Source organism: Aphis gossypii, chromosome 1 (assembly GCF_020184175.1).
Source record: "Aphis gossypii isolate Hap1 chromosome 1, ASM2018417v2, whole genome shotgun sequence".
NCBI lineage: Eukaryota > Metazoa > Arthropoda > Insecta > Hemiptera > Aphididae > Aphis > Aphis gossypii.
In genome coordinates this window covers 60491938-60512268 of record NC_065530.1, presented here as the reverse complement: position 1 = coordinate 60512268, position 20331 = coordinate 60491938, and the positions used below count along the sequence as shown (strand labels likewise).

General features: G+C 28.5%; 4 protein-coding genes across 5 annotated transcripts; 3 read left to right on the top strand and 1 right to left on the bottom strand.

Moving 5' to 3' along the window:
* The first annotated feature begins 46 nt into the window (after positions 1 to 46).
* On the top strand, positions 47 to 5077 carry LOC114124378 (uncharacterized). The gene is given in 5 exon segments (XM_027987611.2): positions 47 to 186; positions 3063 to 3071; positions 3073 to 3371; positions 3728 to 3833; positions 4317 to 5077. Coding segments are annotated over 5 exon segments (918 nt in total). The 5' UTR covers positions 47 to 61; the 3' UTR covers positions 4696 to 5077.
* A 1406-nt stretch (positions 5078 to 6483) lies between these two features.
* On the top strand, positions 6484 to 12481 carry LOC114124386 (uncharacterized). The gene is made up of 6 exons (XM_027987623.2): positions 6484 to 6816; positions 8327 to 8564; positions 9882 to 10055; positions 10147 to 10387; positions 11523 to 11816; positions 11974 to 12481. The coding sequence occupies exons 1-6, from the start codon at positions 6680 to 6682 to the stop codon at positions 12186 to 12188; spliced, it is 1299 nt and encodes a 432-aa protein (XP_027843424.2). The 5' UTR covers positions 6484 to 6679; the 3' UTR covers positions 12189 to 12481.
* A 3953-nt stretch (positions 12482 to 16434) lies between these two features.
* On the top strand, positions 16435 to 17856 carry LOC114124376 (cytochrome c oxidase assembly factor 5). 2 transcript variants are annotated; one of them, XM_027987608.2, is made up of 4 exons: positions 16435 to 16598; positions 16670 to 16805; positions 16893 to 16988; positions 17705 to 17856. In XM_027987608.2, exons 2-4 carry the CDS (start codon positions 16704 to 16706, stop codon positions 17744 to 17746), a joined length of 240 nt encoding a protein of 79 aa, XP_027843409.1. In that variant the 5' UTR covers positions 16435 to 16598; positions 16670 to 16703; the 3' UTR covers positions 17747 to 17856. The 2 variants fall into 2 exon arrangements, with proteins under 2 accessions (XP_027843409.1, XP_027843410.1); XM_027987609.2 differs by having other exon boundaries at positions 16435 to 16602.
* On the bottom strand, positions 17854 to 19826 carry LOC114124395 (cell cycle checkpoint protein RAD17). Its single transcript, XM_027987634.2, has 2 exons — positions 19621 to 19826; positions 17854 to 19439 (listed from the first exon to the last, which is right to left on the bottom strand). Exon 2 carries the CDS (start codon positions 19434 to 19436, stop codon positions 18006 to 18008), a length of 1431 nt encoding a protein of 476 aa, XP_027843435.2. The 5' UTR covers positions 19437 to 19439; positions 19621 to 19826; the 3' UTR covers positions 17854 to 18005.
* Between the last annotated feature and the right edge of the window lie 505 nt (positions 19827 to 20331).

The window sequence follows — 20331 nt, the reverse complement described above, 5'->3', positions numbered from 1 at the left end:
CTCCCTACCACCCTGAAACGAGTTCCCTTGTATTTTTACCCGGTTACCAGGGTGACCGGATATGGGGAGACGACGGAGCGGGGAGATCGATAAAAGGGTCGGGAAAGCCGATTTTGCGCATCTGCCCCGTGGCTGCCTTTCCATCTACTCAGACCGTCGCCGAGCCACAAAGACGTCACATAACATGTAAGTTATTATTATTATTGTTATTATATTTTAATATAAAAACATACATTTAATGGTCCTTAACATTATTTTTAAGTCAAAGATATCTCGTCGCTTTACTACGCATAAATCGGTAGTACTATTACATTATTGCATGAATCGTTATCAGTCTTAGATATAAAACAGTAAACAGTAATGGATACAAACAGTAACATTGTCAAAATACCATAATATTGAAATTTGTATTTAATTTTAGTTATTTTCAATATGTATGATTCATAATATTATTTATTACAAACTTTTAATAATCAACAATTTTAAACCATTCAGAACAGTTAATATAATAATCCTGTTATGAAGTATTGATCTATTGCTTGAAGTATAATAATATACTTTATACATTTAAAATTAACACAAAGTAAACATAATTAAACTAGAAAACAAAAATAACCTATTTGTTCCGTTTCGTGGATTTGAGCCTACGCAAAATATATTCAAGTAGTTAAATAAAACAATTTAATTTTAGATGCCTATATTTTTATGTAAAAAATAAATTGTTTCCTTACAAAAGTTGTACTTAAATATCTAATATTTTTGTAATTTCGAATAATTATTATTTATTTTATTTTATTTTTATATAATAATAAATTAATTTGTAAGACATCATAATATAATTTTGTAAATAGTTCATAACTAGAATAGGTATTTATTTTAATTAATTTTTACCATAGCTGGTTATACAAATCTTGTAGAGCACATTTTAACATTTTTTTATAGTTATTTATTATTAAATATTAATTTTGTTATCTATAAAAAATGATTAAATCATACTTTTTAAAATTATTTATCTAAGCCCATAATATATATATATATATATATATATATATATAAATAATATCTGAATGATATTCATTATTATAATTTATAAATTATGAATAATTATTTATATGTATGACTTTGTATTTAATAACGAACTTATTTTTATAATATAACTGACCACAATAGATTTTTAATTTGTTTTGTGTACTTATAATTCATAAATTTCATTTTTTTATTATTTTCTGAATGATAAATAAATTGTTGCAAAATATTACATTACTTAAATAATCAAAGGTAGATATGATAGGGGGCTAATGGACTCAAGCCCTTAAATACTATTTCAAAGACTGTTGTTTCACTTAATTTACTAAAAGATACAATTATTTTTGTTTCTAATATTAAGTACCAAAAACTCTTTATATAATGTTTCTGGGCATAGTTTATCACTTTTTAAAACTGCTATGGGTGTTATAATATTAATTTATATAAATATACAGATTATATTAGCGCATTATTATAATAGCCAATAGGAACAATGATTAATAAGTCAACTCACAGGTATATATGTAATATGTATATATTATATATAAATATATATATAAAGGAACGATATGCATTCATAATTAATAAGTTAATTTTTTTACAATATTCAATATTATTTTATTTTAAAATTATTATTGTAAGACTTATTATTATAATTATTATTGTTTTAACTTTAATACATAATTCTATAAACTATTTCTTAAATCTCAACTAATAAACATCAATATTTTATTAATGTATTTTTATATTTGGTAATTTGTCTTAAATTATAATTATCTAACTTTTCAGTAATATTTTCTAGTGGTATTGTTTAATTTTTATGGTTTATGTTTTCATGATTTAAATATCAATAGTTTAATCAAACTAAATAATATTAATTAATACACGTACAAGTTTATTAGTAATTTATCTAAGTAAAATGGTTAAATTATAGTTTTATTTTAATTGTATACATATTATAGTGGCTGTTATATTCATAAATATCATTACATATATTTTATAATTAATAATAATATTATATTGGTATAAATAATATATGAATGAATAAAAGTATCTTTTATGAAATTAAATCTATATATTTTAAGATTATGGATGTGATGATTTATGAAATGCGTAGATTTAATTAATTTTAGTATCTATGTTTAAATAAAAAACTAAAATAACTACCTATTTTTTTCAATTAAACATAACTAAATTGTACATATACTTCAACCTCAAAAACTTAAATGTTTATTATTTTTTCCATCGGTTCTTTTAAAAATGACGTCACCAATGTACAATGGTAATCAAAAACTGTCAATCATCGCCCCTACTGTAAGCCGATCGATTGTTTCACCCTCGCAACCTCATTTTTCAATAGTCATTTCACGGGGCAGATAATAGATAGTACACAATATTATTAGACATATATGTGTAATTTCCGTTTTAAGAAATGTGCTCAGAGACGAAACACAATTTCAAAATGATGTAGACTGTCACAGCAAGTTGATAAATAGAGTTTCACATCAACTACTACTTCAAAAATGCCTAAAGCAATCGTTTGATATAATGGAATTTACCATCTTTGTAATATAGTATGACTTTAGGCAAAACTAAAATTTATTTTCAACGTTTTACTGCAGACTTATTGAAAATTATTCCATGCATTTTCAAATTTTTAAGATAAACCTACAGCTTAAGGGAGAATAGTAATAGACTAAATAAAATATAAAAATATATAAAGTTAAGAGTTAGAATATTTTTCGCCGCGTGAATATAAATATGGTTTTGACATAAAATAAATAATAAAAGTTGAGCGAATTTACGGTTAAAATAGAAAAGCACAAAAAATTATAGCAAGGTTTTAAATTAGTATTCATTTATTCCTTTATCGTACAACAAATGAATTATAGTATAAAAGTATATCATTTTTTTACTTGAAGTAAATTACAAAAATATAATATAGAATAATACTTTTTTAAATGCTACTGGCATTACTTGTAATTTTATTTTATTTTATTTTTATAAGTGAATTATTTCATTCGTATTATTAATAGAACACGTCGCCATCATGAAGATTTACTTAATCGGGTCAAGTCTGTGTATAGCCACGATGGCCGCTTGTATGGACATGACCGGCCGTGAATGCGGAGATCTAGGACCGCCACCGTCTATACTGGACATGCCACCGCCTCCGATGCCATCATTTTTAGCCGCCGTCCCTAGCGATCAGTCTGGAAGCAATGAATCAAACTCGCCAAATAAAGAGATGCTGATGGAAACCAATGAACTGGAACCTGGCAAACCGTGCAAAGCCATGTGCGATACAGATCAAGGGGTGGGATTTGTCGAATTACCGCAGCAAGGTATGACGTGTGTCTGTGTGTGCATGTGAAAAAAACAATCGCTCTAAACATTTTTGAACTTGATTCCTCTATTATGTTTGATTTTAATTTTGAAACGCAGTTATTTTTTTTTTTTTATTATTTCATATACATGTGTATTTTATATTATATATTATTTTTGGTCCATAATATAACATTTTTTTTATTTTTATTTTATTTTTTTTTTTTTGTCTTCAAGGAGGCCAATCCGAATTAATCGCCAATTTAATCGATTCGATTAAGCATAGTATATTATACTATACAAAAAGTACAAGAGTTTTTAAATATTTATAACGAAATGTCGGTGATTGATACACTATAACAAAAACTCTTTCCAGGACCTATTATCGAGACATACTCCTGGTGGATGCTGCTGTCCACATGCTTGCTCGGAGTGATGCTGGTCGGTACTGTTATACTGGTGGTAATCGTCCGGCTGAGAGAGTGAGTACAAAATACGAATTATTTTTAACATGTGTCAAAACGTGTTGACGAGGTCGAAATAAATTTATCTTAATAATTCATACACGCGTGTATTATACAAAAAGCATTATAATAGGACATTTTAAACAATATTAAAATATTTTTTCACACTATATTACATAATATAAGTAGTGCGTGCTAGTGCATTATTAAAATACATAATAATATACACCTGTGCCGAATCGTTTCTAGACATTATTACCTATCGACCCGAAATCAATATCTATAATTAATACTACTCGTATAACAATAGTATGCTATTCGAGAAAATCTATACCACACTCGTTTTAAGCTACTATTTTTATTATTATTATCACATATACACGTGATCGGCACCGTTCAGTCTTTGGTCTAGGACTAGAGCTAATTTTAAACAATTTTTTTTTTCATATATTTCACTACACTCGACATACTTTTACTCGTTTTTTTTTTTTTTTTGCGCAGTAAGAAACGTTGGAACAAATCGGACTTCAGTCCGGAACCAAAGAAGAGTCCCCCACTGTACGACACGATCGACATATCTCCAAAGACGTTTTGGGCCACGTTGTCGCCCACGGGCAACATCGACACGACGGCCACGACCCGGCGACCAGTGCACCACCATCCGCAGACCATAGCCAACCCGAACTTCGAGAACGGCGCCTACTATCCGTACGAACAGCAACACGAATACCAGCAGATCACTACCATCCGCCGCGCCATGCCCGAGTACCAGACCATCAGACCTCACGTGTCGTCGCCCACGCGCATCGAACATCCAAACATGCCGCCGTTGAATCTGTACAGATCGATACGTCGGATTTCGGACTTGGAATCGCCGTGAACCGACCCGGCGGACGGCGGTCGCGCGGTCGCTGATAATCATAATGTCATGGATCGATACGATAATATCGTGTGCGTGCAGTCGCATTTTAGAAATCCCGTCGGAGGACGACGACGACAATATTATTAAATAATAATATTTTGATCGTTATCCAAAGCCGACGCCGAACCGTGACTCTCTGGTAGATGTCGTCCCAATATATTTTTTTATTTTTTTTTTTTTTTTTTCAAGTCGTGGAAGTATTCGTGTTTACATACAATTCGTATACTCTCATCCTGCTCGGTTACCCCCGAAATCATTTTTATTTGACCACCTCACTCTGTGTATCTGCGTGTGTGTGTGTGTATACTTTATAAATACATTTGACAAAAAAAAAATAAAATCAATAATTCCTAGACACATATATACTCATACCGTCGTTATTTATAGTCTGAATACATAGGCAATAGGTACATAATATATATTTATATATTGTATAATATTATGTATAGAAGGCTTACTTATATCGCGTAAATCTATATTATGTATCTCTATTTCCCCGAAACTCAAATATTTCTTTTTTCTTTTTCAACGTATAATAATTTCTTTCATGTTTTCAACGAATTCAATCATTCGTAATAATCGCACAACATGGTAAACATGACAATAAGAAGAAATACGTTGCAAGATACATAAATCAGCATACCTTATTGTGCCATTTTCAAAATTGAATGACGTTATTTTTTTTTATTATTTTACAAACCAGTAACTTCCATTATAATATACAAACGTGGGGTGAAATGTACACATCGAAATTTATTTTCATTTTTGAACAGTGTGCATACACCTTAACATTTTGTAACCAATTTATAAAACCTCTTGTTTTTTTTTCGATTTTCAATATTGATAATTCGACCAAATTGTCTAGTCCTTAAATTTAATACTATTAGTTAGTTTAACAATAAGCGAAGAATTTAATTACTATTTATTATTTTATACACTAGAAAACCACCGGAGAGAACCCACTTGATTTATCGTTTAGATTTGTAGAAGTGAACTAAGATTTCGAATAGGTACGACGCTCCTTTACTATACCTGCAATGACTGAAATATTTTTTTATACAAACGTCCTTAACCTCTTGTCAATACTATAAAATGCTTTTGATTTTTGCCCAAGTTAAATTTAAGACTTTATATAATATTACTTAAGAATGATACTTGTAATATTTGTTTTTGCTGTATGCATTCAGCTGTTATATTGTTTTTGTTGATGTTTTATTTATTTATTTATTTGTTTGTTTATTTTTTTCGTAAATTATATTATCGTGTATAAATTTGATATACTTAAAATGAAAACTAATAGTTTTGTACGCATAAGATTGTGTATTTATATGTAGATGAATGCAATAAAAAGCATTAATATTTAGTAAATTTATCTGTGTTGGTATTAACCTAAAAAGAAAAAATGACAAATATTTGAAACGATCACGTCGACTAACAAAAACTAAATTACAAAATGAGGTTTATTCCGTAGTAAAAAAATGAATACATCGTTTACGTTACGGGTTATTTTTATACCTATTCTCCAACAAATGTGTTCAACCGTGTACCACGTCAGCAAAAACATTAATACAACAATATTGTATATTATTGTATTAGTGTTACCGGAATCGAACGCAAATCGTCAATTTCACTAACGTGTATTCGTTATACGGGTAAATTGGCAAGGGTTCTTCCCACAAAGGGCGCCAACATTTATAAATAGAAGCTATCCTACGACAGATACTACACTAGACTTAGCCACACAAATCAGTTACAAACGCGCGTAGTTGTCTCCTGACGTGCGTAGTAAACACCCAATAATAAAATGAACACACAAAAATGTGATACTGTTCCACACGACACGAATTCGTGACATTATTACACGTAGTTTTCATCCCGAAATATTAATAATATATTGTATAATAAATAAAATCTTTAATCCGTGAGTTTCCGCGCTCACAACATGAATATACTCTTCCGGAAAAATTTTCAGGCGGAAGGCTCCTCTAAGGAGAGAAGCTATTCCAGTGGCCTGGGCAGGAGGACGACTAGTGGCAACACCAATGCACTGGGAACCGTGCGGAGGACCAGGGAATCCAGGTTAGCAGCTGTTGACCGTAATCGATAAGGATTATTATTTAGTTACCGTCCCACGTACCAATTCACCCCTCGGTATTATAATATATTAACACATCTGTCCATTAGGGTGGTGTTAAAACCGGTTTTTATAACCCTGTGAGAGGATTAGAGACAAATTAGGCGTGAAGTAAATTGAATAATAAGCAATAATCTATTATCTAACGCAATAATAATAATGACAATGATTTCTCAATATTTGACCTTCTGATAAAATATGCGCAATAAAATAATTATAAAAATACTTATTACTTCTTTATTTACGGTTATCAAACATTCTCAGTACTTTTAGATTCAATTTATTTTATACCCTTTGAATAACTAATTACTACAAGTCAATTTATATTATGTTTTTAATTATCAAATATTTAACTCGACTAAATTAATTAAATATTATATTATTATTTTTATCTACATTAAATAATCATTTGTATAAAATACATATTTACAATTTATTATAAAATATAATATAGTTCGTATTATTTGAATAAAATCATTATAAAATTATATAAGTACTTAATAATCCATATTCTCAAATTAATATATTTTTAACAATAAATAATAAGAACAATTTTCTTTAATAACAAATTAATTATTTTAATTAATTCATAATTTTTCCACAAAAATTAGGACTTAATGTCACTTATGTGACTGTGCCCGTATAAAAAAATTAAATTTGTATAGATATTTGTGTTTTAATATTTTTATATAAATTAAGTTTAAACCAAATAATTGTTTTTCTCATTTTCTTAACAAAACCACATAACAGCTCTATAATCCTCATTTAAATTTATTACGGTATTTTTACACTTAAATATATAATATATTAAAATACAAATATTAGCTCACGTTCGTATCAAGTATCTACCCCGATCTTTATTGTATAATATTTACAGTTCAAATAATGCTAGTTAATTTTAATAATGAACACTATAATTATAGTTTTTCTATCTCATCACTAATAAAAACTAAAAGAGTAAGATTTTTTAGTCTCGGGTAGACTTTTTTGATATTTTAATTTTAAAATAAGTTATGAACATTTTAAAACTGTAGGTTTACTTTTTGTCTTTTTAAAATTCCCATACCCTGTTTTTAAATTAAAATCTCAAAAAAAAACCTTTACTAGATACTAATTAATATTATTACCTTTAAATTTAACTATAGGTCAATAGATACATTATATATTAAAAATAACAAAGTTAAATGGATTATTCTTACATAAAATGTGCTGTGTTATACGCGTTATTAAGATAAATACAGATTATAAGTATAAATTTTATAATATGCAATTTAAAACTACGTTAAAAAACTTAGTTTACACCTTCAGTTTTTTCTCCTCTGCCTCTAAAAATGGGTCTAGGGACGCCTCTGATCGGACATGATGTGTTTCACAACTGTCCGTCCGCGTCCAAGCTGATGTTGTGACAATACAGGTGTTCAATGATGATCGACTCGGATCATACTTGTCCATTAGGACCCACATCCTCCTGGGTCATGCAAACTTCCCACAGGAGTTCGAGGACTTCGTCGGACCCCCTTTGTTGGCGCAACCAAAACCCACCTCAGCTGTCCCACTCATACGGTGGATCCGGAGGAAACAGTCCACGGGGAAAGCGGAGACGATCGTCACCAACACACCACATTTCGCAAATGGCACTGGGACTAGTGCGAGTGCGACTTGCAGCTCGGTCAACAACAATCCAATTGACAAGGTTCGGCGTTTGTTTCGTATATTTAAGAGGACGCAATACACCAGCACACCCATAAATTGCTTGTAAAAACTGTTTCACGCAAGATGCAAAAATCACTCAGACTGCAGTCATAGTTAATAAACCAAAATTTGTACACAATACATTCATATATTAGTATCTTAATACACAAAAAAAAATTATAAATAAAACAAGCACTATTGTCTTTTTTATCATGTAGGTATAAATTCTGTCTCTTAAATATGACTATAACCAGAGTGATGATTTTTTTTTGCCCGATAATGATTTTCCGCTTATAATCTCATAAAGTCGTTACTAATCAACATCCGACAATAGAACTGACATAAGATCACAGGCAAGTTATTTTTAATTAATATTTAATACCTATATTTAAGAGAGAAAATTTCAAATTTAAACTGTTTTGATCATTTCATTAAAATGTCTTACAACAAACCTCTTAAAAAACGGGTGTGTGTGGTGCCTTCTAAGTTATTTCAGTGGGAGTAATTATGTACATTATTATAATATTTTTTAATATTTCTTATGCGTTACATGATACCATCATGAACATTGTGGTTTTATTATACGAACATGTATCATACAATACACATTATATAAGAGTATGAGCCAATATGGAGACGTTGGACCCGACATGAAACTTTTTCATTTCACAACTTAATCCTTTAAATACATTTAAATATAAGTGTCCTGCGGTAGGTATATAAAGTCGATAATCTTAAATACATTTGTTACGCAACAACATAATAATAACACTTTTTTCGAAATACTTGATAGTTGATACATAATATTTATAATTAAAAAGTATGATAAACTTTTGATAACATGCATATTTTGACACAATATCCATAGTTGCTGCGATTTGTTATTACATTGGCGTAAAAAGTAATCGATTAATGACTGACAATATCTTTTTATTATGCTGCTAAATAATAATAAGAAAAAGAATCAATTTGTGTTACCGGGAAGCTTTCCAAAGCTTATACTATGCTTAATACAACATATATATATTCAACTCGATTTTCTAGCAAAATAACTCCGACGTTATAATTTACATAATCAAATAGCGGTCCGTTGCAAGAAAATAAATATTTGAGATGTTTTTTACTTTTTATACCAAAATGGTAGTTCAATAAGTGAATTTCTGCCCTGTACTTTTCCGACTCGTCTAGATTATGATGGTGATTTTCGTTCACTATATTTTCTCATAATTTTATAAAAATAGAAATATTATGCATTCATTTTTGTAATTATTATTTTGTTCGTAAAAAAAAAAGTCCGTTTACAAATTATAACTTTCAGAATTGCAGAGGTCGCCATGGTTCGTATTCTACATTAAACAATCCTACTGGTACAAACGGTCATAGTACTCTCCATGTCAGAAAAGTTGATTCGGCGAGTATTGCCAATTTGGATAAAGATTGTTTTATCATACCAATCGCTTATTTGGACCGATTCCTACCCGACGGAGTCAACGTACGTGCTGCTTTGCTTATAATTTATGAGTTATAAGTAATTCAACAGCCATTTAAATATGTTGTCACTTATGGCATCTATATTGTTCCAGCTCCCTAGGTCTCCAAGTCCAAGTAAAACCAATGCTTTAAATATGGTCGAAATAGACGACCCAAAAACTTGCCTTATGTTTCACATGATGACCACATTGGAACCGATCGATCCTGTTTTAGAATCTCCTTTGTCGGATCCAATGGCCAGACAAACAGCAGCTGCATGTTCACTACTTACAGAAATAGCAGCTACCAAAGTAGCTTCGGAAGGCATGTTGCTGGCAAATTTAGAAAAAGACGGTAATATTCACTTAAACAGTCAACTAAAAATGTCTTATGTGTATACTGTTTAGTAATTTAGTATACGAAAATGACTTGCTTCTGTATATTAGTCCAGATTAATGTGCTAACGCGCAGATGTTCTTATATAATCCTTATTTACTGCCTATTTCTTTCAAAACTGTCCATAAAATAATTAAAATTCAGTATTTTTTATGCTGAAAAATATAAAATCATATTCTTTAAGAAATTAAAAAAATATTTTTTTTTAAATAATATATTACTCTCAACTATTACATTAACTAAAATTTTACTTAAAGCTGTATTTTATAGTTAATTGTATTTATATAGTTTTACGTGTTTTTGTCAGGGCTTGAAACCGATTGAAATAATTTCGGTTTCGGTTTCGGTTTCGATTTCGAATACCGGTTTTTAATTTTTTCGATTTTGATTTCAATTTTTCAATACCAGTATTAGGAAATTTCGGGTTCGGTTTCGATTTTGTAAACCGATTTTTACATATTTTGATTTTGACTGTGTACCGATTTGTACATTTTTAAAAACGAATTTCCAAATAAATACTTGAAATTATAATTTAATAGTTTTATTATACTTACTGACTTAATATGATTTTGTAATTTTATTTTAGAAATTAGTAATTACAAACTTTAAAGTTTAAGCCTTTTGTTTAAAATGTTTCAGCAACATTTTTAATCAATTACTTCAAGTAGTCATAGTTGCATAGAACAATGATAAAAAATATAATAATTATTAAATATTTGTATATATATAATGAGTCTTTGTAAATATAACTTAATAATTATACTTAGAATCTTGATATCTATTATTTAGTTCGACTTAGGAATTTTATAAATTTAACTAAGAAATAAATTAACTCATAATAATAGTATTTATATTGCATAACAGCCATAACATATCAGAATGAAGTATATATTTTAATTTTTATTGCACATTTCTTACTATTATTCATATAATTATTTTTTATAATTTATTAATATATTTTTTGTTGGTGTTTTTATCAAATTTTCTAATGTAATATCAAGGAAATTTTATTTATATATATATACATTTATTTATCGCCACTACTCGATATACTTATATTATGTTCATAGAATATTTTTTATTTATAACACAGCCGTATTCCCGTTCATTACGTACTACGTGCTGAATAAGTCTTCGGTGTCAAATCCCCGTGAAGTGGCGGTAAACGTTCGAAATACGACTCTAAAAAAATTCGACCCCCGGGCCATCAAGCACACCACCGATCACACGTTCGACTTGTTCACCGAAGTGGCCAACATCGTGTGCCCCCCAATGAGCCAGTCAAAAAGGCCTAGAAGTACGCACACAGCTTACATCATATCTGTGTACAAAGTATTCGACGGCGACGATAGTGAAAAGTTCGAGAAACACTGGCTTTATTGGACAGGTAAACCTAAGACCTATACAATAATAAATATTAATGAAATAACTAATTGGCAACCATCGTGCGCATGCGTATACGTATATAACAGTTACTTAACGTATCGCGTGGGGATAATTTTGATTTAAAAATGTGTATTTGAATGTCGTCCGACGCGTTTCAGGTGCACGCATGATCTACAACTATCTACCGAAATCAGCCGGCCTAAGAAGGATAACGTTACACAAATCGCAATCGAACGGCGACAAGCAGTACGTGCTGATGTGCGAATGCGCGAATTTACTACAAGACTTCACGTCCGTCGCCAAATTACTGCCAGCGCTCAAGGCTAGACTGTGTGGCTGTACTGGAGTATACCGATCTATATTTATCATTTAATTTTAATAATTATTTATGAATTTATTATTAACACGTGGGTCGTGGATACCACGCAATACGTGTGTCTATGAAGTATATATTCACAAATATTTTCGAGATAATAACGTATAAGCATAACATAAAAGACGACTAGCGAGTAACATATAATTAAATCATATTTTCCAATATAATGTTAACGAAAATGTATATGATATATTATACTTCTACATGATAATGATATATAAATTATAAGTATTATACGTCACTCGCAATATGTACAAATTAAACAAATATTATATTTTTTATACTTAAAATTTTTAATTAATTTTTTTACACATTTTACTCGCGTATAGGCACTATAATATTATGTACCTACTTACACGAATACAGTTGGCGCGTCGCCGAGTTACCGAGTTGACTGATATTGTTGAGTGGGTGTGCGATGAAGTCCAGTGGAGCATTACAACTCTAAAGAAATAACACTCGACAGTAGATATACCTACAACATATCTATATTCTATAATAAGCACCGTTGAACTATTTAACTGTTAAAGTTTAAGTATTATAAATGCAATATTTTATTATTTTTGCAGATGATTTAATTTACTAATCATGACATAGGTAATATTGTTATAACTAATTGACCGAAACAGTTATACGAGTAGTTACACTCTTAATATATGGAATATATGGAAATAGTTAATTAATGGAATCAAATAGGTATATACCTAAATAACACACATATTTATGTTAAGTGCATAAGTAATACAACTGACACAAATCAATACTCAGTTTTAAAACTATAACAATGCATGCTCCTCGCCAGTAACATATTATGCAATATGCAATTATTATGCATGTGTAATATTGTCACTGTATTTATTGGCTCTAACATTATACAAATTTATATACATAGTATATAATAAAATAAATTTAAAAAAAAAAAATCAAATATTCCAATACCTAGGTAATACTTTGGTCTTGGATTTAACCAATTTTTAGTCTGCGTTATGAATGTTATATGATAGGTAGACGAAATTTTAAAGAAAATATAAAAAAAAAATATCTCAAATAGGAATATTTTTGTTTTTATAAGTACAAATTAAACTTGTAACTGAAAAAACAACTATACGGATTGATATATTTATAAAACTACATATGTTTGTTGTTAAGAAATGTGACATGGGCGTCGTCAGTCGACCCTTACCTACTTGTTTTTGGGTGATTAATGAGAATGAAGTCTAAAGGCTTCTTCGACTCCTCCTTTTGGGGTGGTTACCAAATAGAAAGCTACAAAAGATTTATGACTTATGTTACACTTGCGGCATCGTCAATATAATATATATGTATACTTATTCCTTTTGTACATAAGACATAACCAATGATTTATCACAATAATAATATGTCTTCAAATAGCAAGAAAAACATCTATATTCACAATATTGGACGAGTATAAAAAAAAATGTTTACGTTCCACGTTAAATAAATATGTTTGATTTAGAGTAAGATGATTCCGTGTATAATAAGTAATACTCTCCAAACAAATGTTTAAAAAGAAATGTATTCAGACATCTGGCGCCGCAGTACTACTTTTTTTAAATTTACGACAAAAACAATTTTTGTTCACTCATGTGGTTGAATAAAATTATTTAATAATATTCAACCTCAATATATTCAACTTTTTTCAATTATTTAAACGAATTTTAAATCTCAATGTCGAGTGTCGATGGCATAGAGTGATATTACTCAATGACCTGTGCATAGTGATAAATACAGAAAATATTATTACCGTAAATTATATTATAACTTAATTTATTATATTATACAATTTAATAAGCAGTAAATACTTTGAAAGCTTTAATAAATATTGGTAGACTATGAAAAAGTTTTTGCTGGTAAACATTATAATAAATTTAATTTAGATCACTTATATATATTTTAGTTTAATTTCCGATTGCGACATAATAAAAATTGATATTATCTCTTTAAAATGGTGAGCATTTCAAAATTTGCGATTACAAACCATTTGAAAATTGATTTTCAATTTTCGTTGTAGTAATAAATTGTGCAATGACAGTGTAATTATAAGCAATAGTGACCAAATTATCTTTGAAAATTATTTTCATTGTTCGTAAATTTTACGAAATTGACTTAGGTATACCGTATACGATATGTCGATGTATATTGTTTTATAAAAGCAGTACATGGCATCGATTGTGTAATAATTTTGTTGTTCCAAAGCTAAGCAGACGGCATGGCGAGTTGATTTAGAAAAGAAGTAGGTTAACAGTAATATAATAATATATTCGCATAGATCCACATTGACGTGAATCATTAGGTATATTTTAAATTTGTATTTTACAGTTGTAAATTTTTAAATTGTGGGATGAAAAAAGTAATCGAGAAATCTTTAAAATATCTACAGCATTAAATCAGATATTAAAATTAGAAATCGTCGGTAATCTTTTGAGATCGTAAAATCGTGTTGATGAAACAAGCAAAAACGTCCAAAGAAAAAGGACCTAATAGGATCCTTTATATCTTTCCTCGTCGGCCGTCGCTGATTAATAATAAACAGCTCTGTATTCATCATCTGGGAGATATTTGATTTTTTTGACGATGGTGTCTAACGAGATATTCCAATCAACTTGGATTAGAAATTTTAGCCTATAAGTACAATTAATTAAAAAACTGTACACCGAATTCTAAATTTTAAAAACTCTATTCATCATTTCACTTCAAAGATATCGAGAAAATCGTTACGTAATTATAATGATAATTATAATATTCGTTTATACATTTGTTATGATTAAACATGAACACACAGTTATTTCAAAAATATATGGTACTTATTTGTTAAGCTTTCGACCCATATTAGTCATAAATTATGACTCATAATATGGGATGGAGTGTAGCATGTTATAAGGAGTAATATTTAGATAATTTATATGACATAAACATTTAAGCTGTGTCAGGATAATAATAAATGATTAATGAACATAATTGTAGGTAATACATTATCACTTGACGCTTATACTATTACTTAGGCCCGTCTCACATGGACGCGTATCGTACGCGACGTATCGTACGCGCGCGTTTTTTAGTTTACATTGTTTAAGTTCATAGTGTTCATACGCGCCATATCGGCGAGCAAAACGCGCGACCCTCGGAATGGCACGTATGAACTTAATCGATGTAAACTAAAAACGCGCGCGTACGATACGTCGCGTATGATACGCGTCTATGTGAAACGGGCCTTAGAGTTACAATTTGTACACGGAAATTAAAATATATATTTCTTTGCATGATCATAAAAACAACTAAAAACAATAGAATAATTAAAATTTCTGAAGTTTGGTTGTAATTTCAAAAAAATAGTTTAATTCATAAATTTTTAGACTAGGCCGACTATTTGGATGTCACTTTTTCTATTTAAAATCTGATGTAACTATAGTAAATATAAACGTAATGCAATTTGTTATTAAACGTAATTTTAAAAATAACATCATAATTTTCAGGATTGTTTTTAAAATTTTAAGCTTTAAATCGACTTCTTAAATATTATGGATATTTTTTTAAAGTATTCATGCATATAATATATTATGTCACCTATAATAATATAATAGTTGGTATAAGAAAGGAAGGACCGCGTTCGATACAATATTGAATATAGGTAGCCCTATAACTTATAAGTATATAATAATATTTACTTATGTCTAGTTACTAGTTAGGATATTTTACTACTCATTCTAAGTATTAATATCTGTTGCGTCTAAACTAAACACATAGGTATTTAACTTCAGCGTATCTGCATACCTATATAATAATTTTAATTTTGGAGCTGAGTTAGGTACTTAGGTATTACAATAATGATTTTTAGATAGTTAATATAGTTTACCTATAATATATAACTAAAAGACATAATATAGGAACGCACAAAAAAATATTATAAGTACAACGCCAGAGTACAATTGAACTATATTTTTGTCACCTGTATAGTATGATAGTATGTAATACATTTTTTTTTTTTTGTAATTAAGATGTAAGTAGAGTTAATATGTCTCAAACTGATTGAGGTTTTGAATGTCAGTGGATTTAAATGATTCAAATGTCAGATCAGACCTGGTATAAATTCAGAATGGTTATCGGGGTCCATTTATCCGTTTATCAACATACGTCCTGTTTAACAACTGATGTTTGCTTATCTACTGTTATCTACTTATGTATAATTGATAACAGTATGAGTTGAAATCAAAATATTATTATTAAAAACAATGTACCTACAGCTAATACTAAATATTAATTATAAATTAAAAAAACAATTATAAACGTACTTAAAATTCGAGTTTGTGTGGTGTTGCATCATCGCAAAAAATTGTAATTGCAACTATTGCAGTAAAACAGAAGACAACCAAATTACACACTTATATAGTTTGTAGTTATTTATATAAATACTAAAATAATTATAATACCGTATCTATAATCTTATTAATATTCAATAGACGTATTGTAAAACTTACAATAATTTATATCAAGATGATGCGCTACGATGAAGGTGAACTCACAGACAATAGGCCTTGTGCAGGCATTAGAGCGGATCTCAAAATGTGTTTGTTGGAATCAGACTGTTGTAAAATAGTAAGTAAACTTTGTCCTACAAAAAGTACACAATACATATTTTATAAATATTCTCATTTTGTAATGGATATTAATTATAATTTTTAGCAAAGAAAGTTGCCCAAAGACTGCTTGAAAGAGAAAAACTGTCCACCAGAATGTTTAGCATTACAAAATACATTTTTTGAATGCAAGAGATCACTTGTAAGCAATAAGTTGATTTAATCAAATAGATAATATTATATAACCAAATTCAAATACCTAGCTTATATTAATAAGCAGGTATCAGTTTTTATAACATTTGTAATTAGATAAATATAGGTAGGTATGATATAACCTTTCTTAAATATTGTGAAATAAATTTGTTTAAAATATGTAGTTAAAATGATAGAATAATGAAGAAAAAAAGTTGAGTTACTAATATCATAAGTACTATAAATATCTAATTTATTAAATAACTACAAAAAATTTTAATTTTTCTAATTATTATTAAGAACTTAAAATCAAATTTTCTAAAAAATCGCCTAAATAACCTATTAGGTTATACATCAGTTTTATGATATGGATTTTAATTATTTTATTGAAAAAATTAAATCAAAATATGAGTATATAATTGGCAATAATTTAAAAATATACTTATTATTTTATTCTTAAAATATGGCAAATTTTTGATTAAAAAAACAAGTAAAAATGCAAAAATATCTGTTTCAAAAATAACCTAGTAATTTCAAAATATGGAACAAAAAAAGAAAAATTAAATTCTTCATCTATGTATCATGGAAAATGCTAATAAATACATTCCTGTTTAAATATATAATTGTATTAACTGTAATATCTATTTTTTAAATTATATTAGTAAAATTATAACTATTATGTTTTTATACTATACAATATCTAATATTCAAATAATTTTATTCCAGTTGGATAACAGACAGCGATTCAGAGGAAGAAAAGGCTACTAACAATATATATGTTGTATAAATTTCAAGAGGCGAAGACTTTCTCTGATATTTATATATAAGTTATAGTTATTTTCTTTTCAGTTGTTAAAAATAAAATTATTCAAAAATTAGATTTTACTCTTTAATTTGTATAGATTTAATTAACAAAACATTTCTAATATTACAAAATATACAAGCTATTAAAAATTATAATTTGTATACATACATATAAAATAATACATTTATAGATATCTAAATTATTTCTAATCTTGCTCAGTCATTATTTTCTTTTGAAACGCCACAATTCTTTAGCAACATTTTTCTGTTTATCAGTTCCTAGTTCATTTACAAATGGGATAATATCTAACAATATATCTTTAGGAGATTCGTGTACATCATCAAACCATATTTTAATATCTTTATACATTTGTATATCATTAGTATATTGGAAATGTTTGGGCTTAACAATTGGTCTAAATACTTTGATGGGTTTTTCATTTGCCAACATTAATCCTCTGACAGCTACTGATAATGATGACAAACTAATGTCATATATAGAAACACCAAACATAAAGTCTGAACTTAACATTACATCAGCAGCACTAATTGCATCAGCTCCTTTGCAAATGTCAGATAAACTCGAAAAGCGAGTTAGATAGTTTTCTTGAAGAAACCCTAAAACTGTACTTGGTTGCATTGCAAAATTTTCAACCAAATTATCAGGGTTATGAGTAAATTTAAACTGGAGTGGTGAATTAATCACCTCTCTCTTTGGATATATAACACGACCAATGGAATGAAATAAATCAAGATTTACGTCCATTGAAGAAGTAGAAGTAGTAGAACACTTTTTACTGATTTTATTTCGGACGCTCATACAAGTAAAACTTAAATTTATAATTGATGCTCTCAGGTCCCCGTTAGTCTCATCATATATAGCATTCATTTCAGTAGAATTTGGTATCCTTAATAATTTATTCTTCTGTTGTTCAGATTTAACAATTTGTTCCAATACAGTCAGGACAGATTTTCTAGTGATTTGGTTGAATTTGATTTGCTGCACTTTCAATTTTTCTAAGATTTCTGTAGAAAATAGATCACGGATAATTTTCTCGTTGTTAATTATAAATATAATTGGAAATTGTGAGAGTGTATTAAAACGCATCATAATATCATGAAACTCATCTGGTTTATCAAGGAAAATATTAGGAATATCTTTGATCAACAAAAATTGACCATTAGAAACACCGCATTTTAAACTACGATATCTTGTTGCACCCCAAATAAAATCTTGGAATTTGTCTTTTACATTTTGGTAACAATAACTGTCAGTACACTGATCATAAATTGGTTCAGTTGTCATAGGGGTTATCCATTCTAAACAAATAAAACCACACTGTTTGGCAATCAATTTTACTGCAGTTGCTTTAGCACATCCCGTTGGTCCAGTAACAAGTAAAATTTTACTTTTATTTAATAAATTGCTATTTAAACTTTCAAACCAATGTTTTACTTCTTTTACTTTACCATTATGTACAGCTAGTTTAGAAACAGACTGAGGAGTGTAAATATTACACCAATCAGAATTTTTATTTTCACTTTGAGTAAGAGCCGTATGAGGCCTTTTTTTACTAGATTGCTTCAATAATTTTATTGTTGGTGGAATCTCTTCAAAAGATGGTTTAATCCATGCTTTTTTTTCAGGACTCATTATCTAAAAAATTTAATTTAAAATTTAAATATTTAGTTAAACAATAATGAAATCACCTTTGAATAATAATAATATATAACACTGAATTAAAACTAATAAATATACAGTTGTTTTAATGTTATCAAAATAATGAAAACAATTCATTGATTTAAAATAAAGAGACTAAAAACTTATAGGTACTTACAGTTTTCAAATTTGTAAACCCCAAAATTAGGTAGCAGATAGATAGTAGAAACTATTGGTTTTCATCAAATAATTTCAATTATGAATACTAATAAATAAACTAATGAATTATAAATGAATTTTAAGGATTACAATAATAAATCATACTAGAAAAGTAGAAAATTTAAAAATTGGAATTAATAATTAATATTTTAATAACTTCCTATGTTATCACATATGTATTATATCTGTGGTTATCACACGGTGATGGAAAATTGTTATCAATACCGAGACCGTAAATAATATACATGCATGAAGACCACGATTAAAGCACATTAAATATATATATCTCTCCACTCAACCCTACCCACCCCTAAATCCGGCCCTGAATTAACAGAATATATTTGTATTCTACGTTAGTGTACTACACCTACACGATTTAAGATATACCTATATATAAATATATATTGTACCTATACCTATATGTATATCTTAAATCAGTTAAATCGTGGTGTGCTATTATTAATGTACCTATTACTCTATGATAGGGTTGGGATACGTCTCGATTTGGCGGGGTATTCCCGATTTTTAGTATACTTGTCCCGCATCCCGCTTTAATTCTTAGCGGGATTTATAGATAGATTTACATATATAACTAAAACCGTATAACTGACTTAAGTAAAAAATACTTTTTCAACAATAAACAATTGACTAGTTTGAAATTAATTAGGTA